The following is a 25,614-nucleotide window of genomic DNA, read 5'->3' on the forward strand; positions in this document are numbered from 1 at the left end:
GCAGAGAGGCAGAAGAGGGGGTGGGGCAGCAAGGAAGCCATGGTGAAGGTGGGAGGATCAAAGCAGAGGATGGTGGCAGCAGGCTGTCCCTTGCCGTGCAGCTCAGATAAAGACCGGTTAGCGCCACAGGTCTCCTCAGTGAGAGGGAGCCAGGCACAAGGCCAGGAGATGCATGAACAAGCCAGCTTACAAACATCTCATAATAACTCAGGCAGAAGAAGCCCCCTGAATTAAAGTGTCACTTTTCATTTGCTTTCCTTTACCTCATCTTGGCTCACTGGCTGATTTTTTTCCTTCTCTCTCGTTCCCTCTTCCTCCTTCTATCTTGTCTGCCTGCCTCACCCCCTTCACCAACCTCCTCCCCTAATCACAATCTGCACATATTATGGTCTCCTTCAGTCGCGTTCCTCACTGTCTTCAATACAGATCTGCCTGGGGGCTCTCAGGCTTTCCTGTGTGCCTGCTGTGTGTCTGCTGCTCTCCCTGTCGCTCTTTGCTCATCTTTCTGTCTGTTTGTGGCAACCCCTGTCTCTCCTCATCTGTCTCTTGCGCTGTGTCTCTGTCTGCAGGGATCTCAACACACATGCAGTCACAAGTATGGGTGCTGACAAAGTTAGAGATATTTGGCTACATGTTCATCTGCAGCAGAAAACAGATAAATGTTAGAAAAAGAAAACATTGTCTCTGGTTAACCCTTCTGGAAACTTCAGCAGCAGCAAACAGAAAACAAAGTTAACTTTGCACCATGGCAACATTGTATGCTTGGGCATGGCAGCCTGGTTGGCTGACAGCTCAGTGTGAGGCTGTTGACCTTTCATCAACACTCATACGCCCAAATTCAAAGTTACAGTGTGTGTTTGTGTTTGCCAAGAAACAGCTCATCATTATTATTTAAAATTCAGTTCCTACTCATGCTGTGAAAAATTGGACTTTTGCAAGTAAATACAGCACAAAAAGGAGCAAATTCATTCTGCATAAACCTGCTGCTGTTTCCATTGTAGATGTTATGATTCCGCCTGTTATCTAGCTAATCGCGCTGCCTGGACGTTCGTTTTGGTGCCTGGTTCTGCAGGGACTGAGCCATGAGTGCACAAAAGCTGATGAAAGCGATTGCCATGCACTGAAGTGGGGCATCGTCTTCTGAACAACCCGGTCCTGGTAGCAAATAGGAGCAGCTATCAGTCTTTAATTGGGCACTGTGGGCCATGATGAAGAGATCTCAAAGTATGATGGAACAGAATGAGAGAGTATACAGAGCAATTCCAAAGGCCAAAGGGTGGGGTGAACCTAGCGTGCTTTAATGCAATGCGTATTGGCAGGTGTCGCTCTGCCTAATTTCACGCCTCTGTGAGCGAATGTGCACTCAGACGACTGCCACTTCCAAGTCCCCTCCCCTCTTTTTCAGTTTCCTTGCCTATATCTCGGGTCTCTCTGCCCCCAGTGTATAATCGGTTGCAGTGTTTGTCCTTCCACACGACTGTGCTATTTGGCCTGTACAGAATGTGCACTTTCCCCTAAAACCTGGAAGTCCATGCCTGGAAGCTGGATGTCAGGGGGAATGTGCAAGCTAAGCACTAAATTAAAACAAGGTGACAGTTAGAGGAGCACCCGCCCACCTCTTCCATCTGTCACTTCCAGGCCATACGATGAGGAATGATTTGAAGCTTGTTCTTTTCCTCTGTCAGTAAACCAGCCTGATGGACTGAAGGCAAGTGTGTAAAATACCAGCAGGATGTGTGTGTTTGGATTGGAGTTGAGACAGGGACATCGTATGGCAACAGAGACAGTAAAAAAAAGTCTGAAAAAGTCTTCTAAGATGACCCTCCTCTTTCTTCTCCAAGCCTCCTCTCCCGTGCTCACCCTCTTACCCTTTTCACCCTTCTTCTTCTCTCTTTTTTTTAACTCATCTTCCACTCCATCCCCCCTCCTCATCACCATTTTTCCCTACTCACCCTTCCTCGCCCCTCCTTCCTGTAGTCTGTGTTTGCGTTGGGAAGATTAAGCTGCTCTGACAAAGCTGTGTTTACAAATATGCAGGCAGAGAAACAGGCCAAGCGACGCTGAATAGGAATAGAATACAAATTGCTTTTTTATCTCTCTTAGGGCCAGGGCGAGAGAAAATGTGTTTGCGATTGTTGCTCCTCCGCCTGTGAAGGATAAAGCCTCAGCACTGGGTTTGGGCTCCCTGTTAGCATTCATTCTATCCTCTCCTCTCTCTGTCTCTTTCTCTGTGTCTCTCAGTCCTCCCACTCCCTTTCTTCCCCCCATGCTCTTTCTCCTCTTTGTCTACTCCACATACTCTGTCTCTTTCTCCCCGGCAGGTTTTTTTTTTTCCTTGCTGTTTCCTTGGTAATCATATCACCCCTCTTCCTCTTTCTTCTTTCCTCCCCAACTCTTTCATGTCTCCTTGATGTGTGCTCCTCTCCCCTCTACATGTGCACTGCTCGCTCTCCCTTCACCTCATTCCCTTCTCCCTCCTTCATGTTTCCACACCAGCTGAATATTTTGCTCTGTAACTCACTTTCTGTCTTCCTCTCCATCTCTCTCTCTCTCTCTCTTTCTATCTCTCTCTCTCCCTCTCTCCTGTGTTCAGGAGGACTTGTCATGATTTACGGTCTCTCTCAGCTCCTCCTTGCTTACACTGGAGATATTAGAAATTTTGAGTGCCTATAGATCACGGCAGGGGGAGAGGGCATGAATGTCTGCTAATCAGCCCTAACAGAACTGTGCAGCATCACAAATCTGGGCTCTCTCTTACAATTAGACAGCATGTCTTCCTGGCATAATCCGCAGCAGGGAAGCCGAGCCTGTGATGTCATCTCCAGCAGGTCTCCAGCATGTGTGTATTTTAGGGGGGAAACAGTGGGTTGGATGTTTGCTCTCATTAATTCAGAGGACGTGCTCCCCTTCTCCACACAGTGGCACTTTTATCCTTACCTCAGCTAACACAGGGGAAGGTTAATAGGCGGTCAGACAGACTCAGACGCTGCCATCGATGTTTAATAAGCAGCATCAGTCTCACAGTGTGATTCTGCCGTTAATTTGTTCTTAGAATACGAACATGCCAGTTTTTGTTTCACTTCGCACACAGCTTCATCTTTACCTGTAACGCTCTTTGACGTCTTTTTTTTTCTCGGAGCCACATGAATGCATGCTTTGTGTTGACATCTCTTTGGCACATCACCAGCTCATGCATTTGGGTTTCATTAACAGCGGTGACGAGATCAGGACCAGGAGAGTCTTCTCAGACTCAGCTGTTTCCCTGCCCACTAAAGATGACAGCTTGAACACAACCTCTGACACTGTGTCTTTAAACGGTGTGTCCATAACCTCTTTGCAGTGTCAATTACTAATTTTTTAATGGAATAAAGTGCCTGTCATACTTGACAGTGCCTACTTTGTAATACTAACAGATGCCCATTAGTCTTTTGGCTACATGACATTTTTTTTTACATGTCTGTTGTAGACGGGCAAACTGGAGGTCAACTCAGAGGTTAACTGATAAGGTAATGGTGTGTTGAGATAATGATCTGTTTCCATTTGCAGATTTGCCTTTTTATATGTATACTTGCATCCATTTGTGATCTGTCATTCCTCACATCTATCAGTTTTAACCCGTTATTTGGCTCCATTAAGGTGCTTTGCTTTCAAACTTCAATGTGCAATTATTTGGAAAAATAAGGACATGACTTGTTATAGCGAGTGAGGCCATGTTCTTTCTTGTGAAAGAGAGTCAATCAAAGGAGAAAAAAGAGAAAAAGAAATAAGACTAAAAAGAAGGCAAGAGAGGAAAGTGGAAAACATCTTTTGCCATGGTATGTGTAGGCCTCTGCTCATAGTGTGGGCACTATAGAAGCTCAGCTTGACTTTTGAGAAGCTGACAGAAGTGCTGCAAGGTTTACTGAGCTTTCCTTTGTTGACAGGCATCAATGCATTGACAGCTGAAGTAGGCTGAGGTCAAGGCAAGACCTCGACTGACTCATTCTGAGGAATGAAATAACAGTCTGACATATTCACTCATCTACAGTAGTCATTTCACTCTTCGTTTTTTTTTTTGTTTCCAGGTTTCTTTTGATGTTTTCTTTCAATGAGCTAGTTTTAAAGAGCGGCACTTCAGCACATTATCAGAGCTGCTGAAGGTTTGTTTGTTTTTATTTTATTTTTTTTACATTCTAGCTTTCATTGGATCGTGTTACCGGATGAAATAGGATTTCATTACAGATCTATATTTTCCTGTGCATTTTTTAGGTTAGCTGTGATACATTTTAATCATATGAAGACTAAATAAGTTTCTTTCTGTGTTATTGATGATGGCAACTTTTATATTTGCATATCCTTGTCTGTGTGTTTTACACACACAACCAAGAGCCTTATAGGTGAAGTACATACATGTTATATGATTGGTCCCTCACTCTAGGGCACTGCTATTGCTGCACCTTTTTGTATTTGTACCGAAGTCTGTTGGGGTACACTGGCATGCCGTAGGCCTCATGCCACCCCTCCATCCCATTAGCTGAGCCCAGCCCCCGCCTGTGTCTGCTTTAACCTTGGCCAGCAGGCTGGAGGAGAGAGAAAGTAATTCTAACCTTAAAAACCTGCTGATTAAAGCTAGTTTGGTGGAATTCGATTCCACTTAATGCCTTTGGCTGTGAGCCCAGCTGGCTAGCATTAGCATCAACAGACACTGTGTCTTCTGTCAGAGACAGACGTGCATGGGCATGAGCCTCCTCTGGCATGTGCAAAAGCAGGGCTGTAAACTATATATCCTTTTGTTTATCTGTCTATTGTTCTATTCTTCCTCTCCTCCCACTTTTATTTCCCCTTCTGCTCCATACATACAGTATATCTCCCAAATTCCCAACTTCATCACTGCAGTGTTGCTTTTTAAAATGTCTTTCTTTCCCTTTTGTCTTGAGTTTAGTTGTTTTCCTCAGCCTCAGGAAGGAGCAAATCAAAACAGAGTTATGATTTTCAGTGTTACAAGTGGTCAGGGGTTTCTCTCGAACTGCCTCAGTCCTGTTATTGTTTTCCTTTTGAACTTGATGTATAGCTGTGTTTACACGTCCAGCGTGGCTAATTAATTCTCCTCCTCGGGGCCTGTTTATCAACTGTTTGTGTTTATTTTACAACAAGTATGTTATTTTTAGAGCAAGTCATTTCCATAACGCATGCATTTTTTTTTTTCCCACAGCATAATTTGTTTTGCTTTGTTGAGGAATTTAGGTTTGTTTTCCATTTTTCCTCTTCAGCTCGGGAGCAGCCTGCCAATTCATTTTGTAGCTGACTTGGTTTTGACTGATTTAGAAGCGGCAGCTGGTCCAAAGGAGAGGAGTGGGGAGATAAATCTAAGCCTCTTTTGATTTATTATGTATAATGTCTCATCAACCATTGCTTAAGTCTTCAGATGCACTGAAAAATTATACTGTTACTACTTTACAAGATGTGTCTCATTTAAAAGCAAGCAAAGTGAGAATCCTATTGCAGGATGCAATAGCTGGGATAAGATGCACAGCCATTGTGTCAGTACCATACCAGAGTTGAGCCTTCTCTCTGAATCAGACATGCAAGCAATATTCTGCATATTATGGGCATTCTGGGCGTAGTGCCACCCTACCAGACACTCCAAATAATATGACTCCCACTGAATGATATGAGAGCAGAGCGGATGACTGTAAGGATAGCAGGTGAAATAGAAGCATTGTGGTATCAGCTGACAATGGGCTCATCCTCCAAACTGAAAGTGGCACTTTTCAGCTGTAAGTCTTCTAATCACATCTGTCTAGAGCCAGAAATCGTTGGCTGATCAATAGTCATCATGGATGCTGTCAATAGACCTGGTGCTTTGAGTTTTGCATGGTCCATGAATCTCTGTTGAGTATGGATTTTTTGCGTTCCCTCCACAGATAGGATTTGATAGTACTGCCTGATTGGCTGCAGTGTGAGCTCTATTTATGCTGCTGTGCCCCGGGCTGTATCACCTGCCCCAGGCATCCATGTGAACAGACATATGCAAACATGCACACAAACAAAGGTACACACACATGCACAAAATGAAACATTGTCTCTAATGAAGCACTGAGCCTGAAGTGACTTTAGGTGTCCATGTCAACCGACATATAATGGTGCAAATCAAGTCATTCAATGCAGTAGAAGATGATAAATTTATCGGAGGAAGGCTATTTATATCCAGAGTATTTTATTTGTAATACTCTTCTTAAAAGTTTTGGCTGGGCATGAGCAATGGGCTGGACAGAATACATACATACAAATATATATATATATATATATATATATATATATATATATATATATATATATATATGCACATACACATATATATACATATACATATATAAAATATAACAGGCTGGCAATTTATGTACAAATTCTTTGCATGTGTGCTCTTCTCACTGGGACTAACAATCCAAAAGATAAGATAAATGTGTGGCAGCCTCTGACAGTGGGACATTTGCATCACGGCAGGAAAACAGCAAATTGCCAACATAAATAAGGTGCCACGCTCTGATTAGGACTGACTTCACACATCATTATTGTCTAATGAGAGATTCCCTCTCTCATGCTCGCTGTGACTGTGTGTGTGCTTGCCAGATTTGCCTTCGACTTTTGGTTTTACAAGCCCATCTCTAGCTGTGGATGACACCTGTCAGCTGTGATGGATGAATGGAAGCGAGGTATCGCCAGAGCAACCGGCAGGGCAGGGGCAGTGCTGGCCTCCAGAGGCAGGACAGGTAGCGAGCTGTACCTCTGCCCATATATCTGAAGGTTTTATGTAGGACAAACTGTCTGGCCAGCTCGCTCCGTGTGAACTGCGGTCCAGATCTACTAGGGATGACATCCCAAAAGAGGAGGGGGGGCATGTTGAGTCCAGGCAATAATACCCTTTCATTTGGTCATGCTGGCATTTCACTGCCTTGACCGCTTGCTTGATTGACAACGCCAGATGAATTTGCTGCATCAGTGTCTGACTTTGGAGGACACATGTCGCTGTAACTCATTTTTTCTCCTGCTGTCTTCCCTGACAGCACATGAATACATTATGGACACATTTCTTGTAAATTCTTTTGTTAACGGGCTTATATCATTCTTCTGTGCCTCATTTGCACGCATACACAAGAGCCCATTAATAATACTGCACACTCATATGTGAATATGTGTGTTTGTGAGTGCGTTGACTTGCATGTATTTGTTTTACTGTGTTTGCAGCGATTTGAAAAGGCTTTTCACTGGGAAACTGCACTTTTTATGAGAGGATATGTGTGTATAATTATCATTTAATTGCTTGCCCTGTGATGTGCTGTCATCTGTCACAGCCCATAGACAACAAATAATGGTTCTGCTGTCACTTTGTCGCCTAGACGCGCAGCATGCAGAAAGTAGCAGAAACACCAGTAACTGATATGCGTCTTGAATTACTGATAAGCCCTTTATGATGAGCTTTGTGTATACAGACGTTTTTGTGCTCACTAGCATTTGGAGCTGCCTTTTTTACCTTGGTTTACTGTGACTCTATAAGTGTGCCTAAAACTGTGTGTATGAGAGCAACCGTATACATGCGTATTTATATGTTCCCTTGTTCTGGTGGGTCTTTTTTGCTCCAGAACTCAATGTCTAATTGCGAGTGCATCTATGTGTGTAGAAGAGGGAGTGATTTGGTAGTGATTTAAAAGGAGAGTGAAGGTTCACAAGCTTGTGTGTGTGTGTGTGTGTGTGTGTGTGTGTGTGTGTGTAAAAGTGTTTGATGCTTACTGTTTATTGGCACTGACAGGTGCAACAGTTGTGTTATGTTTTAAGCTGCTTGTTTGTCTGGCACACTACTTTGTGTGGTTGAGTAATGGAGTAAACAGAGGGACAGGAGAGCAGCCTGGGGGCTAATTTATTCACTCCCCAGTTGCCCAAGTCACATACTGTAGTCCTATTGCACCAACACACCTGTCAATCCTGAGGAGCATGCCATAACATTGTACTGTCCAAGTACACGCAGCCAAATTGTTGCTCGCTCTCAGAGGGCTAAGTGCTTCAGGCCAGAATAGTATTAACCATGATATATTAATAGATACTATGCTCAGTAATCATACTTAACAAGAAAGTAGGAAATCTTAGTAAACAGCTTTAAAGACTCACATTTGCCTCAACCTTAAACTTGTAAGCTAGCGTTTCATGCATGTTAAAGGTTTGCAGAAATGTAGAGTCTACACTGAAGGAAGAGACGTGCACTGCACCTGAACTACTTCAAACATCTTGTTTAGAGACCAATATTTGGTACCTTTAGTTAGCAACATCACTGTGTAGCTTAGATCCAAAATGTCTGCCAATTGGCTAGCAAAAGAATAAGCGACTGCCCTGCAGTCTCCGATGTCGGATCGTATAGCTGACCAGTCAGAGCAACCTGGGAATGACATGCATGACAAGCATACTGTATTTAAACACTGATACATATTCATTTAAAAGTTTAGACAAGCTCAAATTTAGTTCACCTGCAAAGTTAGTTCATTCTGACATAGCAAATAGCCAAATAGCCCTCTTTTTTTTTTGTGAATAGCATATCCAATGTACCGTGAGAATAAATCTGTTGGTGTTGGCATATTTTGTCAAGTACTGAATAGGCAAAGTTGTCATTTCTGTTTATGAGCATCTTAACAAAACTGCATCACATGGCTGTGTGTGGAATACATAAACAGTTTATAGACCAGTGTACAGCATTGCATGACTAATCCCTTGAAAGCGCACAAAGTACTTTTTATGACATAAATACTTTGAAACCAGCACAGCAGAAATATGTGTGGCTGTTGTGGTTGCTTGTAGTAATGTGATGTTCAAGTTGCTGTGGGTGTGGGAGGAAGTGTCTGTCCCTTGCCAGCATAATGGATGGCAGAGCTATGGGAGTGGGAGGAGGCATACATCCTCTTCCAGACAGCTGTAATGGATGAGAGTACAGCAAAAACACAAGTCAAGGAGGCAGTCTGCATGAGTTCACCATCTCAAACTCTCACAAGGAGAGTTTTGTAGTATTGAAAACAGCTAACAAATAGATGTGAAAGGAACAATGCAACACCTGGAGAAACAGTCCGGGCTGATGTGTCTGTCAGTTGGTCTTTGTAAATGTGAGTGTGTTGGATACACAAAAACGCACATATGTGTTTGTACATCTGGGGGAAGTGTTTGTTTTCTTAGCTGGGCAAAGTGTCTTTTCATCCGTATGCCTTGCCTGTGTAGCTGTATATTCATTAGACAGTTTGATGTTGGCACATCAGTGTTTAGCCATACCGATATAGCTTTTAGTTAAAAAAGACAAGCACATTATCATATTATATCACTGTACTGAGAGGCCCTTCTTTTAAATTTCACCCACACATGACACATGAATGCATACAGATACAGCACAAGTGCTGAATTATGTGGCCTGTGTGTGCATGCTTTTATGCAAGTTTGGTGGTGTAGATGCACGTGTTTCCTCTGATTTCCTAAATAATCTTAATGTTATTACTTACTTAACTGGTGCAAGAGCAACCTGCTTTACCCCTGCATTTCTCAAAAATTGTGTCGCACAAAATCCCACTCTATGGCCCAGCTGGTGAGAGTGGGGTAAGAAGAGGAGATAGGTGTTGCTGGTGTACATTGGAGAAAAAAAAAGGCCCTTCCATCCCTTCAGGTTACCGGGGAGTCTGCCCTGTAAAGCTTGTTACATACTCCACGAGAAGCAAGAACTGAGTTCTTGTTCTTGAGGCTACAAGAACAAGAAAAAACTTCTTCGTCAGGTCCATACATCCTCCACAAGAAGCACATGTGCAGCGGGGAGGGGTCACTGCGGGGGGCGATGTCTGCTTTCATGTGCAATGAACCCGGGTGTACCTCCGCCGAGGAGGTTATGTTTTTCCCGGTGTCTTTTTGCTCAAGATAGCTCAAAAGGTTACGGACGAATTTTTACAAATATTTCAAGAGTTGTTGCAAATATAAGAATGAAAAACTAAATAAATTTTGGTGGTGATCCAGATCACTGTTTGAATCCAGGAATTTTTTGAAAGGGTTCTTTAATCTCGTGCTTAGCGGAAATTTCCGCTCTCTGCGTGCTTTTCTAGTTTCATATTTAACGAGCAACTTCATCCGCTGCAGGGCGGGTTGTGCACCCGGCTGGGTCCCAGTGTTTTAATGCCACAAAAATGTACTTTCTCACCACCTCGATCAGCTGTTTTATCAAAACAATCCGTTTTGCTGGCAACAGTAAACACACAGAAGCAGCAACTCCGCTTCATGCTTTCTCTGTGTTAACCACGCCCACCTCAAATGTCCGACCAATCACACGATACTTCTCGCAGCCCCGCAAGAAAAACGTTCTGCCAGCCCGGTGTGTCAAGAACTGTCCTCAAACACGTCCACGAGAACAAAATGACGTCATTTTCTTCTCGGAGCCTCGAGAACAAGAAAAAAGTTCTCGCTTCTCGTGAAGTATGTAACAAGCTTAAGTCTCCCTGAGAAATGGGAATGGGGAATGGGGAGGATAGAGGATGGAGGGAATGTTGCCTTCCTTCTGTCTCTCAGCTCATGGATATTTTGTTGCATTTGCCTCCTCTTCTGGCCTTTCTGCCAGGTACCAGTGGCTGTTATCAGCCCTGCTTTCCTCTTTCCACTGTAACGAGCCCCCAGGCACAGTATTATCTGTTTACGATAAGGATATTAATAACACTGTGCTTTACTTATGTGCTGGGTTGTTCTGCGGAGTGATGGAGGGAGGAGTCAGAATGAGAGGCACCTTAATCATTCTTTCAACTGGTCTTCTTAAGTAGGACAGGATACACGCGGCATTGGATACAATTTATAACGATTTGACACTATTTATTTTAAGGGTAATATTCCAGTAATGCAAAGTACATTGATTCCAAACGCTAGTTAAAAATGGACTGGAAGAGAAAGAAAATGTGGAGATACTGGAACTATGCTGAGGTGTTCACCGCCCAACTTCATCCACTGCCTCCTTCTGGGTCACCGTCTTTGTTTGAAAGAACAATAGTTTGACCATCTGCCTGCAGGTCCAAGGGGGAGTTCTGATATGGAGGCAAAAGGTTAGGAGGTTCAGAGATCACAGCTGTCTTGGTCATCTAAGAGATCAGCCTATTTCCTGCTCCTTTCTTTAGTGTAACGTCCTCTTTCTGTCCCTCTCCCCCCCCCCCCCTCTATTGCCTATCCTTCTTCCAGTGTTTGTATGGCTGCTACGTCCACTCCTCCATCATCCCCACCTTCCACCGTAGGTGCTACTGGCTGCTCCAGGTAAGAACTCTTTTCTTCCTCCTTTAAAGTTCTCCCAGCCCTAACTTCCACTGCCTGTCCACGAGAGCTTGAATGAGTTGCATGATATTAGTTTCTATCAAACCGAAGCGTTTACCTTTGACAGCCAGCAGGCAGACATCAACCTATCTCTCCACCACCTCCCTCTCTCTCCTTTCCCTATTCTTTTCTCCGGCCTCCATTTCCCTTATCTTTCCCAGTCATTCACTTTTCTGATGGTATTGCCCATACAAGGCGTCCAGCAGGAGCACGGTATCTCAGTCTGCTAAAAGCTTTGCCATCTCTCCTGCCTAACAGCTGCAGTGATGGGCAGTAAAAGCATGATGGAAGAGGTTCCTTGTACAGTACAGTGTGCTTACCGCTGGTCGTCAAGTCTGCAGGCTGAGAGTGGTTGTAAATAGTAGTCCTTTGATCACCTACCCAATACATCTCATCATTATCCTTTTGCATGGCAGCCATTACTGCTGAGGGTGCCTGATACAGCCATTCTCCCTCACAGTTTTAAGGGAGCATATAGCATACACACAAAGAATACGAGTTTGTGAAGCTTGTGTGTCTATTCCAGATTAATTGGCAGCAGCTCTTTAATAGAGAGGAAACATCCTGGAGAGGTGAAACCAAATTTAGAGGAATTCCTAATAATATAAGATACAGTTCATCCATCAGTTTAGAAATCCAGGAAACACGAGTACAAGAATCAGATATGAAAGACAAAATATTCATTTGCACTTTAGGACAGCAGTGGCTCAGGAACACATCCACAATGCAAAAAACAGCTCTTTTATTCAAAGAAAATGTAACAAACATAAACAAGATCCTATTATATGTGATCTGTAGTATATTAAAAAAAAAAAAAAAAAAGAGCAAACAGACAACCCCCCCCCCTTACACACCACAAGCTATCAGCAGGTTTAATTTGGGTAAGTAAAAATATGGTTTTCAAACCAAAATGTTTCATATTAAACAACCAGATTTGTTAAAAATCATCCCATTTTGTTTTTCTTTATGTTTTAGACAGCCCTGACACTATTTAGTTGGGTTTTTTTTTCAAAGTTTGTTTTGTGTATTCTTTACTGTGAAATGTGTGCGTAAACGCTTCACTAAAGAACATTCAGGCTATTGTGCCCCTTTTTCATTTTGTCTAAGCCGTCTCCACAACCCTTTTTGTACTAAATAGACCCAGAAGACATATCTGTTTTCTGTTAAACCAGCAGAGAAAAGACAAAAGAGAGAAAAAAAAAAAACAACTTGCCTAACAATGCTTAAATACCAAGCAAAATAATCAGCGTTCCCACTGCAAGCAAAACCTTTCAAACAACTTCTGTTTATGCCTCTCATGCTCAGGGCTGGCACTTTGTGTGATATTAAGCAGTAATAGCAGCTCCCACCCCACAATCCTCTTTCATTGTTTAGTCAGCAAAGCCACTTGCACATATATTATGGAGATATTTTATGCAGTTTTAGATTAGTTTTCACATACATATATTTTCCAAATGATTAGATGTACTGGATATTATTAAGAAGTAATCTAGTTTTAATTATTTGGAGAAGTTTTATGATGCTAATAAGAGCAGCTTTTAATTAAGGAGTTATATTTTTCTGCCACAATGCATTACTCCACATTCTGTTTGCATATTGAAAATACATATTTTTTGTTTTATACATAGTCCTCTGTCTCTTTCATTTACTGAAGTGGCACGATGCATCAAATCAAGCACTTTTATCTTTATCCTTTTGTTGACATATTCTTGGTGTAACGATAGTAATATTTAATCATTCTGTTAAGTTATGTGGATTTGTGTTTATAAGGGATCTTTTCAGATTCTTGACAGGTTTAAGAAAAACACAGATCTGTTCTTTAATCGGTCGTAAAGATGTGTGGCTGCGTAATGAAGCAGATCGTATTCAGTTAAGTTTGACATACTCAACTCAACTTCAGAGCACAGCAGAGCACACCAAGCAGAGCGCTGGGTCTGCTCGTGCGGGGTCAATCACGTTTGACAACTACCATCCTCATTTTTTAGTGTGTTTCTCTGCTTGTTGCCAGAATCATGCACATAAACATTCATCAAACTTTGAGGCGTTCACTGACTCAACTTTTCTCTCCTGTTACTGTGGAGTACCAGGTAAGAACAACTACTCTGTGATACCTTGGCCCTCACCTCTCACACTGCTCAGCAAATCTTCTTACACATCTCCCACGGCTCTGAGCTGCATGAGTGCAACCAACACATTCACTCAAAGACAACAGTACCCTCTGCTGCCAGCCCAAAAAAACAAAAGAAAAAACATTTTCTCACAAACATGGATTTTCTTTATCACAAAGTGTTCCTGGAAACCCAGATTGACATCTCTTTTCAGGCAGTTTATTTCAGGCCATCAAGGCTGACAAGAAACAGTCATTTTGATACCACAGGTAAAGAATTACACTATCTCAGCAGATGCAGATAGACTTCTAGCACCTCTGTTTTTTTCCTCCTACTTTTAGTCAGCTTGGTTACCACCTCCGTTTTACTTGCTCCATCTCTTTTCCCACATCCCTACAATCTCTGAACCCTCTGTTCCCAACTCCCTGTATACCATTTGCTGTGTCCGTATGAGATTTGCAGGCAATAGTCTGTCAACAGCAGAGCACAAGGAGACTGGAGCTCCCAGAGCGGCATCAGCGAAAGGTCACCAGTGAGTGAAAAATGTAAATATTCAGCCATCCAGCAGCCATAGTCACGGAGAGACAGGGATGAAAATAACTCCTATTACACAGCACCGACAGGGAGGGAACATAGAGGACAGAGAGGGTAGAGACAGACTGTGAATGAGGCTCTGAGTTGGACATAACTTTGGAAAAGTTAGCCCAAAACACAAACTGAAGGGAGAGCTGGGGGAAAAGAGATTGATTTAAGGATCTAAGGATTTAAAAATGTGCAGATATATACATGAAGAGAATTAGATAATGGCCATGTATGTGTATTTTTGCATATTTTTGGCAGTGCAAAGGAAAAAGCCTAAAAGTGAAAGACAGAGGGAGGTTAGTGAAAGGGGGGGGGGGGGGGTGGGTAGTCAAATCCACTCGTTATTGAGTCAAAGCCTGTGTAATGAGACAGGGGACAGGAATAAAGATCTGCGAGGGGGGTCTCGTCTCACTCTATTCATTTTCTTTTGTTCCTCTCACCTCTCACTCTCAATCTGCTCATCCCCGCCACACTACCTCCACCTCTCCATGGTATTAGACCACTTCAGAATGTCTGGCCCATCCCAGCAAATGGCTGAGACTGAAGAAAAGTACGGCTGCAGTTATCCAGGGTTGCAAACAATGAATCCAAATTGCCGCTGAGGCAGGGAGCTGCACACAGTCAACTGTGTGGGTTTTCACAAGAACGATTTGAGGAAAAAAAGAAGAAGAAAAAACTTAACATTTGGTGGAATTTAGAAAAGGTTTCTGTGTGTCGTAAGTTCCCATCACTGCCAACAAAATCCTCCCATCATAATGATCTTAACAGTTGTTATACACTCTTAAATGCTGCCACTTGCAGCTGGAGTGTGTGAAGGAATGCTGGAGTGTGCATAACTAGATACTTAGATGCTGAGTTTTTTCAGGTAGTAGCTGTCATGACACATACGCACACATACACACACATAGAGAGAGAGAGAGAGAGAGAGAGACACACTCAATGACACAAAGGATCTCGCCTGTCCTGGTGGCACTGATTGATTCTACTGCTCTGTGTCCCCTTCTCTTGTTTAGTGCTAATCGAATGTAATTCCCTGCTTGTGCCGCTCCATCAAATCAGACAGTGGAGTTTGTGCTGGCCGGCAGGGCCACAGAGGTGGGGATAATTATGATATTAATACGGAGGGGGGTCTGAGGGGAAACTTCATTTGTCCCATCGCCTGCCACAAACACAGAGAGGGGTCAATAGCCTCTCACTGCTTTCCCTACTTTAAAGAGGAGGCGAGAGGAATGAGATAATGAAATGACTAGTAAGGCAGGAGGGAATGCTGACGACCTTGTTTCTTCAGAGCTATCACTTTCTCCCGCTTACCTCTCACAGCTTAGGCCACTGTGCTCTAGTCTCTGTCTCACATGAATACATTATTAATATCATCATTCATTGCAGTTACATTTTTCCTATTACATTAGTCCTTCAGAGTATAATGACTTTGGAACTACTTGAATTAGTGTTATGTTGGAAAATGAGTTGTCCGTGTTGTCTCTGATCATTCCAGCACTATTAGACTGTATTTCAGCTATTTTAATTTATGGAATGATTCAAAGGTGACTTAATTGGACAGGCAGGGTGATAACTTTGCCATTAAGGAGAGCCCTCAGCGCTTTCTGTTCAGCGGCGCTGTCCATGGTGCTGAAACATACCCCCCTCTCTCTCTCTCTCTCTATTTCTCTCTTTCTCTCTCTTTTTTTTCCTATTGATTTATCAGAAACCCCACAGCACTCCTGAGCTCCAGTGCATTAATACCTCAAGCCAATGCAGTCAGCAGATCTTATACGTGGGCCAACGCATGTGCTCATCATGCTTCACACCTCAACACCAGACAAGACAGAGGTCTCTCTCAGTCTTGTTAATTGAATGGGAAATGTTGAGAAGCTCCCTTGCTGTGCCGATCCATCGTTCAGGTGTGCAAGCAGGCTAGCGTAGCTCCACAGCGCTCATGCCTGCAGGCTAAAGGCAGACAGATGGATTCTTTATGTCTACCTGAGTCTTCTATTCAATCGGATCAGTTCAGTTGCCTCCGAGTCGAGCACTTGGAAGGCAGTTGCCGGATTCAGAGCCTTTCAGGTGATGTGTGATGACGGAGCAGAGCTGTCGGGTCCAGATGCACCTCAGATGCATCCAGACTATGCAAGGCTACATCATGAATATTTCACAGAGATAAATCATGGATGAGCCTGGGCACCGTTCGGTTGATTTCACGGAGAGGGTAGAGAGTCAGGAAAACCTGGTGAGGGTTTGACTGCCTGTCTACAACCTCAGGGCAAACGGAGGCAGTAGAAATATAATTGCCCTTAGCTATGCAGGCTGTTGTTTGTATCAAATGGAAATGCGCCTCTTTTGAGTATTAGCTCAAATTTATAGTGTACAACTTTGGCTTTGCTTTCTGACGTTACTGTTCAATTTCAAGCCTCAACACCGGACTGGAAACAGAGCAGGTGGCGCTACATGCACTGGGAGTGTGTGCCTGCATACCTGACAGTGTCTGCACATTCTTTTCTGTGTGTGAAGGAGAGATTGTGTGTGTGTGTGTGTGTATGTGTGTGTGTGTGTGTGCGTGTATCAGACTTTGTCGCTATGTTACTGTGCTATGTTGGGAGACCACGGTGCTCTCAGCAGCATGCTGCTGCTGGCAGGCCCCGACTCTCCCCGCCATGAGGAGAACAGCTGCTTCAGGAGCATGTCAGGGTGCGAGCCATGTCCCTGTGGCCCCCCTCATCTGTTTTCCTTCTTCTCTTCTTGCGTGGAGTCGCAGATGAAGTTAATCTGATATTAACCCTCACTTTTTACCATATTCACACGCATTCTAGCATCGCTCTCTGCTATTAACTTCCATCAACTTCTTTTTTTTTTTTTTTTTTGCACCCATCTGCTATGCGATGTTTCTGCTGACTGAAAATATGAAACTGGTTTTTAGTTGGTCTCTGCCCAAAACAATGACACTGGGGCTTCTGACCTCTAAACAAGTAGAAGGTTATTCTGTTGCTTAATCACTGGCCCCTGCTGAAGCGCCCTCTCTCCATTCAATGAAAGAGAGGAAAGCTGGAACAAAACCCCAGAGGCAGACTGATCCTTCTCTCCTCCTGGCAGACTGATCTGTTCCTCAGTGCCTGCGACCTTTTCTCTAGGCTCGTCGCCTGGCCCACCAGCACGGCCAATTATCACAAATCCCCCGCCGCATTTGTCTTGCCATTTTCACTCTGCAGCCAAGGAAGCGTGCGTAGCCATAGACTCACGCAGCCTCCCAACCGGCCTCAGCCCAGACACAGAAACAGAGGCCCACTACAGGTATGTGGTGCTTAAATAATTCAGTTCTCCTGAAAGGTTAAGGCTCTGCCAGAAAGACAAATTGACATTCATCGTGCTCAAGAGTCATGCACCCGCTTTCAGAAAGAGTAGCCATCGACATGTTTACATTCTTGTGACTTCGATATTGTTATTGACACCAATATTTTACATGATATTCTACTTTGCTCTTTGTTCACTGGCAAGCTCAAGTGAGCACAGAGAATGTGGGAATCAAACATCTGTCTGATGCTGTAGCTGTAAAACGGCAAGCTTCATCAGGAGTACAGGGAACAACTGTTCCACTCACTGTTAGACTTCATGGACTCTCTCTTCAGCAACCGTTGGCTGATTTTCCCATATTAGATAATAGGAAGTCCCTGGGCATTGTGTTCCCTGGGCAAGCCTCATTTCTGTTTACGTCTTTGGCTGCGTGTATTAATACAGAGAGGGAATCGATAGATCCACTGTAAGTCTAGTCTGTTCTATGCCAATCCCTGCTCATACCAAGTCTAGATTCTGCCCATGTCTATTTGCAGGTCCAGACATGACGACAGAAGTATGCACGTGTCTCCCAGCTTCCCAGAGAACACTGGTCACAGTTAATGACCAGAACTGTCTGATTTGTCCTGCCCTGATTACTCCTCTGAGCCCCAATTAGCTGTGGATGAGGGCTGACATCCCGACACGATCACTTGGATGTGTCCTAAAGGGAAGGAAGGGAGAGGCGGTAAAAAAGGATAGAGGTTAGGGCAGAAGATGGGGAAATGGCATGATAGAGATAATGGAAAAAAGAAAAGAGTTGGTTCTAAAGATTTGGTGTAAAAATAAAAAAAGAGAGAGAAAAAAAATGCCAGTTGTCAGAGTCACTTCATTCAGACAGTTATCGATCTCAATTCCCCGTTGAGCAGCCACCACTCATCGACATACACAGCAACTGCTCTGATTGCAATTTCTGTAATTGGCAATTTTCAATGTGGAAATCTGTCTCTCAGAGACTCTTCGCTTTATCTGGTCTGAGATGGGCTGATTTCTCTGTGGAATCAGAAATACAGGTCTGCTTGTAGGGAAGGATGAGATAAAACATCCGGCTAATGTGGTCGAATCAATTTAGTAATTAAAATGAGAAGTTAATGATGGGGACCCCAAACAGTATTTCTTTTGGATAAAACAATGTTTTTTGTTTTCTGTTGTGAATATAGTCCTCATCATATCATCTCTTTAACACTCCCCTTTTATTTAGGCTGTTTTCTGGTCCAGTCTTTGTCCTGGTCTGACCTCCTTCCTCACATTTCCCACAATTCTTTATTTTCCAGCCTCGCTGTATCGCCTGAGCATTGCTGTGCTATCACCCCTCTGCAAGTTTTGAGAGAGAAAATAAAATCTCTCTTTTGTTGGCCTGTGCTCATTCTCTCTCAGTAGGGGGGCCAGTGGAAAAGTAACTACAAGGGCACATACAGCCTTCAGAGTCAAACCAGACTTTTCAGTCTTTTTTGGATGTGAATAGATGTCGTATTGAACGTAAATGTGCTCACACCCCCTTCAGTGGAATAGCTCTGCTCCTATCGCTGTCTGCTCCCCCATCTCAAAACATGCCCACGCAAACCTGGGAGGAGGTAGAGAGGAAGGCTGGGTGAGTGAGGGTAAGGCAAAAAATGTGAAAGGGTGGGAGAGGAGCAAAGGCAGAAGGAGAGAAAACAAGAGGTGGCGTGGGGTGCTTTGAGAATGGGGATTAAAATTGGGAGATTAGAGGTAGAAGATGATATCATTTGGTAGAGATGAGCAGGAGCAAACGAGCAGTGCAAATCACTCGCCGTTAACAAGCTGCCTCGTAAATAACTGCAGCCGAGCGTATGCTAGAAGCCGGATCCGGGTAGGTCTGCGTAATGCAAAGGAGGCATAATGCTTGCCTTAACATTATTTACAACCCCCTCCCAATTTATATAGGTTTTCTCCCATTGTCCCAGAGCTGAATATTGGCCCCTTGTAGCAGCATCAAGAAGCATTTTCCTATAAATAGTGGGAGGCTTTAGTCAGAGTGAGGGCCCCTTGCGTCGCATCCTAACCCTCACACAGGCTGCAAATGATAAATTTCCGACCTGACACAGCCCAACAGGGCACAACAAAAAGACAGGAAAAAAAGCACCTAAGCCTCTCCAGGGACTTCCTTACGGGCTACTACCGGCTCATAGCCTTATTCTCATCCCACTTTTGCCATATTTACTCCTTAATGTGGAGACTGTAGAAAAGCAGGAGTAGACGGTCATTAAAATATATTAAAACACTGATCTTCAATTAAACGTGATTCACTCTTTTTCTTGGTCTTGGTAATCCAACGGAGACTGCGGCAATTCAGTTAAAAAACCAAATATGTGTGAACCTGAATGTTTTTGCAGTGGTGTACAGGCAGCAGAAAGAGAGTGACACACACACACACATACAGTCCAGGATTTTAAAAAAAAAAAAGTCAGAAAGTTGGATTTTCTCTTCTTTTGTGTTCGGATGTGTTGAGGGTAGGTGGAGAAATATACATCTCTATTTTAGCCAGGAGCACCGCAGCAGGAGAATGACTTTCATTGGCTGCATTCTAAATATTACATGACTTCCTGATGGCAGTGTGCTGTCTGAGGCTCTGACTGGCCTGGTATTAACCTGTCCGGATAAATCAGCCATTTACCCAACTCTGTCTGCCTATTCAAAGCACTGTTTCCTCCCTTCATAGCTCATTTTCCTCCTGCTTCCAATTTTTATGTAACCCTCCGGCCTCACCTATTTCTCATGCACCATTTTTTTTTTTTTTTTTTTTGCCCCTGGACCACTTTCGATGGTGCAACCCACTTTTTTGTGTGTACATTTCCTCTACGGGGTGTTACTCTGTGGTTTCCTGCCAAGGCCCTTAACGTCATATGCAGTCTGGCAGGTGACAAATAGTTTTTTAATTGCTTGCACCAGGAAAATCATTAGTCTCTTCCCTTTCCTTGGTGGGACCAAGGCAGGACGTGTGTGCAATAATAATAGTCTCTGTTTCCTGTCTGCTATTTTTAGAGAGGGTATTTTAAGGGTCTGCCTTTTTTATGTGTGTTTGCATTTGTATGCATATGTGTGTGTATGTGTCTATGTATTTATGTGCATGCTTGCACATACACAGGCACAGTAAAGGTGGGCTAAATGGTCCAGAGGTGCTTATCCTTGGGTGTGAGGCAGGAGAGTGTTTGTCAACTCTGTTCCTGCCTCATGAGAGTTTTTCTCATTGCTGCTGCAATTCCCAAGCCCCTGGGAGTGTGCTGTTTGTCTAGGTGCATGTGTGTTTTTGTGCCTGTGAGTGTGTGTAGCTCTGTGTCTGGCAGGCTCTGGCCCAGGCCATTGTGCTGTAGTGCATTACTGTAGCAATCCAGCGACACAGTGGCCAGCCGGATGAAGCCGTCCAGTTTATGGAGCAACCTGCAAACTCCAGCTGCTTTTGGTTGGGATTGTGCTTAGTGGTGAGATATAGTATTGATTTTCTCTCCTTGGTGCCCTTGCCATCCCTGTGTAGATATGCACCATTGCTCAGCATCCATTCACTGAGAAAGGGGAGAGGGAGGAGAGAGCAAAGGATGGTGTTTATGTGACGATACTGACCCCATTCGTTCACATGGAAAAGCCGTGGAACGTGAGGTGGCGAGACAGCAGAGGGGAATTGAGTTTGCGAGGCTCCAGTTGCAGGATGAACCCTGAATTTGATTTTACTGTTATACAAGCGTTTGTTATCACATATCACCACGTCTGAGGGTGTTGGCGTGTCTGCATTTTTGTGTAAGTTTATTACATGAGCGGGTTTGTGTGGAACCTGAAAGGGCCTGTTTGTTCCTGTGTGCATGTGTGTGTGTGTGTGTGTGTGTGTGTGTGTGTGTGTGTGTGTGTGTGTGTGTCTGTGTCTGTGTGTGAGCAAGCAAATTGGATCTGATGTGCTTGATGTTTTCTGGCTTTTTTGCCCTTGGTTTCAATCCCAGTGGGGAGCCGTGTTTAGCACTGTTCCAAGGCCATCCAGATTCCACCCTCCCTTCACCACTACCACCGTCCTCTCCTCGAACAACATGGTAAATCACATTTCAAACATTTTTGTTGAACCCCCCTCAGCCACGCTGCAGCAGTTCAATTAATGTAAACGCCTCATTACACAAAATGTTTCATAGATAAGTGATAAAATGTGAAAATGTTATTAAGTGCTGTATAAAAATGTTACTGTATGACCTTTCTGTGAATTTTAATTCAGGTACTTATAAAATGTTTAAGCAATGAAAACTGAATTGAACCTTCCAGACTGCTGGTGTTAATGATACCTCTAGGTGTGCGGTGCATCAGACCGCACATTTACACAAAGTATCAGTAACCACACGACTCTTGTCCTTGTCTGACACACACAGTCATGCATACAACTTCTCCAAATCATTATGAAAACAATAAATCTTCAAAAAAAAACTTTTCATACGTAGATTTGTGTGAAACGTAACCTGTCCCCTTCATCTAAAACTGCACGTTTTTTTCCTATCTGATAAAAATATATGATGCAAATGTGCCTTTTTTTTTTACAGCTAATGGTTACCCATATGGACATTCAAAGCTTTTTACACAAAATGCAAAAATTTCACCGTGTTTCGAATGTATGAAAAATAAAACTTGTCATGTCATTAAATATTAATGTTTCGAGCATGGTGCTCTGTATTGTTTTGTTTTGTACTGTAAAGTCTTGTTTTACCTTTTGTATGACCATGTGAGAAATAAACAGAATGTATTTTTCATTTCTCACTGAACTGCTCTGTCTTAAAGCTTGGCTTGAACAAATGAAGCTTTTGTACTTTCTGCTAATAACTAATCAAACTGAAAGAGACTTGCACATGAAGCGCTCATGAAACCAACTGAAAACGATGTGACAGTTCGTTCAGCAGTGTGGTGCGGTGATTAACACCAGAAGAGTCGCATATTTAGAGGGTTGCTAAGGCCAAACAGCTGAAAGCCTCCGCTCTGTTTATGCATGTGTATGTGTGTGTGTATAATCAGGCTGTGTTATGCCACCCTATCCTGGCAGTGCTGAGACTGGGGAGGCCCGGTCTCTTTCCAGATTCATCTCTGCAGCTTTGTTTGACTAAGTAGTGCCATGGTGTATGTGTTGGAGGGGGCCTGAGTGCTAACAGCAGCAGCAGTGTAGCGTATGTGTGGGTTTGCCTGAGCCAGAGGGGCTTGGCATAGAGAGGCAGCATATGTTCGTGGCCAGCTTCCTTCCTCCTCTCCAATCTCAACTTTTTTTTTTTCCTCCCTCTCCAGCTCCTTCGCTGCCTTGACCCCCCCTCCACTACCCCTGCCCCACCCTCTGACAGCATAGCACTGAGATCAAAGGGCACTTGGAATCCCAGTGTCCCCGACGGACAACCCACCATGTTTTGCTAATACCAAAGCCCTGTCTTCTAACACACACACATACAGTCCTCTTTGTCACTTTATCGTCTGGCACATGATCAGAGACCATTTGCTGCAGCAGGTAATGTGTTGTGGCTGCAGTGGTTCTTTTCTAAAGCCTTTCCAAGAGTTGGTCACTTACATCTTATATCTGGCCTACATTAACTCTGGCTCGTTTTCTCTGCGTGACAGAGGCAGCCATTTCTGTAGACTTCCAAGCAGCTAGATGGATGAACCACCATCCCGCTGCTCAATAAAGAGTTAACTATATCCCAGATAGCCCCAACCAGCTGTTTTCACACCTACAATCCTGCTGCCTGCTCTCCTCCTTGCCTCTTGAACCACTAAATGAACACTCATTTGCAAGTTAGATAAATCCTTTGAATGTATTATTGATGCAAACAAATTAGCCTGCAGGCCCCAGACAATACCTAATGGAGCCTTGGCTTATGGGTGAGGTAGTTTCCAGTGAGGGCACCGTTGGTGTTCCAGGATTGATGCCTAATCTTCTGCCCCGTAATTATTTCTCCTACAAATTATTCAGCTGTTCTGATGCAGTGTGGGATTTAAAACAGGGCTTCTTATTGCTGCCTATATGATTCCAGGCCTCAACCAGGCAACATTCATTAGTTTATTTAAAAAAAAAAAAAAGACGAGCAATTAGATAACTGGGATAAAGCCACCAAAATGAGGGGATGTGTTATTATTCAAGTTTATGCATGCTACACATAAATCACGGAGGTTTATGTTGCCATTGTTTTTTCAAGGATATTCTCTTATCTTGTTGTATACAGACACATGCACACATTTTAACAGCCTTGTATAAGCCTGTTCATGTATTTACACAGACTCAAACTGACTCTCTTTCACAAATATGCATAGAAATACCAGCAGACTGTGTGCAGTTAAGCAGCAACACATTTGGACACACATGCACATTCATAATAAAACATAACGCAAGTTCATCTATTTTATGCTGGCTTGCAATGGTGTGGTAGAGGCAGAGGTTATAAAATGGAGAAGAAAAAAGTGGAGAGATGAGAGGGAAAAGGGGATCTACCACACTGTCCTTAGCGATTAGGAATCAGTGTTGATCAGAGGAGGTAAGGGGAAGGCAGCCTGAGAGGAGGAGGGAGAGAACAGGCCCTAGAGCTTGGACCCTAACTCTCTGGTGGCCTCTGCTCTGTTCCGCTCCAGCAAGCTGGCCAGGGCCATTGGGAGAACCATCAAAGGGTCTTATCCCGCTATCTGGCTCAACTGCAGACACACAAATACACACATTGATGCATGCATACACACACATTCTTCAGGCCTTTGAAAACGCTCCATTTGATGACATCATGTCTCATTTTGCTCCAGTGTTAGTTGTTTTAAATTAAAGCTGATATGTTAACACCAGGGTACCGAAAACAGTCAAGGCCTCATATTCTCCACCAAAGTCCAATTGCCTTGTGCAGGGCTAATCGCAAGCACTTATCTGCATCCGTATGCCACTGCCCTTCAAATTTTTTTCCTATGAATATTTTTCATGTGGATCTTTCCCTTTATGCCTGACTCAGACAATTACAACTCATTTCTCTTTCCAAAATAGTCCCTCCAGTACCCTGGTCTCTCTCTTTAAAAAAAAACATCACAGAATAAGAACAGACAACAGTGAAGAACTGCATGTCTAAATCATGGCAGCAATCAAGCAATAACTAAATTACAAACACACATACACACTCACATAGAAGGCATCAATCTGCTGGTTGTGATGAGGTGTCAGTGTTTGTTGTGCCCAGTATAGAGTGAGTTCAGAGGAAGTATTTATTACTCTTCTCTCTCAGGGCCAAACCTGTGTTAATGCATTTCTTCCTTTAAGTTTCTTTTCCTCCTCCTCCTCCTTCTCCTCCTCCTCCCCTCCGTTCCCCCTGCCTGCTTTTCAGCTGACTCTGAGCTTTGGGAATCTTATTTGCCTTTCGATCCAGATCAATCTCCGTCTTATCTACAGCTCCTGAATCATAAACATTTCATAAGCCCAACATTGACACTGACAGACATGGAGAGGTGGTTTGGTTTAAGAAGTCTGTGGAGGCTACTTGATGCTGGACTTTACTCAGTCTGAAGAATGCGTTGAACTCTGCCTCTCAGTCCAGACCGCCATCCTGCACCGCCGCCGTCGCACTGCGTGAGCCAGCAACACACCCTGTGGTGCTCATGTTTTTACGTGTGCCTGTGCAATCATAATATAAAGAAGGTGTGCCTGGTTTGTGTGTATGTGTTGTTGTGATGTATTATTCATAAGAAGCAGCATTCATCTCAGTGAGACACCTTCAACAATTTGGAGACATGGTGTGCTTAACGGCTTAATGTAGTTGCTGCAATTTGGCTCTCCTCTGGCTGATTAACGCCGCCACTCCAGCCCTCACTGTGTTTTGCCTCACGAAGGATTAGGTGTTATAAGAAACATGGCTTCCCTTGGAGTTTACCTGACACTGTGATGTGAATGTTTTTCCAGAATACCCACTACTATTCAATGTCCGACTTACTATTTAGACACTGTCACACGGAGCTCAAACACGATTTCGAGGAACCTGCTCTGCGCCGGTGTTTCCATGAATTTGAATTTGGAGGATGAACCTTTTTCTCTGCTTCTTTAGTTCCTATCCTACATTTTGTGGGAAAAAAAGCAGGTTAAACTTTCTCTCTTTGTGTATGCAAGTGCTGCCAAGAGCAGAGCAGTCAGCAAAGTGCCACCTCAGCACCTGTGCTTTAATGATTAATACCATATTGATGGTCTCAATTAATTTCCTATTACACCACCAGAAGGCTGTGGTCGCTCTGTCTCTGTCACGGCCCTGCACTTGTTTTGGGAAGCCTCTTTGTG

General features: G+C 43.6%; 1 protein-coding gene across 1 annotated transcript in view; it reads left to right on the top strand.

The window, feature by feature from the left end:
- Positions 1 to 25,614, top strand: part of camta1a (calmodulin binding transcription activator 1a) — a gene marked incomplete at both ends in the record, with an annotated part of 295,163 nt that overhangs the window by 225,101 nt on the left and 44,448 nt on the right. The window contains 1 exon segment of the mRNA XM_079238563.1: positions 11,212 to 11,283. Coding sequence (XP_079094689.1) covers positions 11,212 to 11,283 — 72 coding nt within the window.

The sequence above is a fragment of the Telmatherina bonti genome (assembly GCF_933228915.1).
Source record: "Telmatherina bonti genome assembly, chromosome: 4".
Taxonomy (NCBI): domain Eukaryota; kingdom Metazoa; phylum Chordata; class Actinopteri; order Atheriniformes; family Telmatherinidae; genus Telmatherina; species Telmatherina bonti.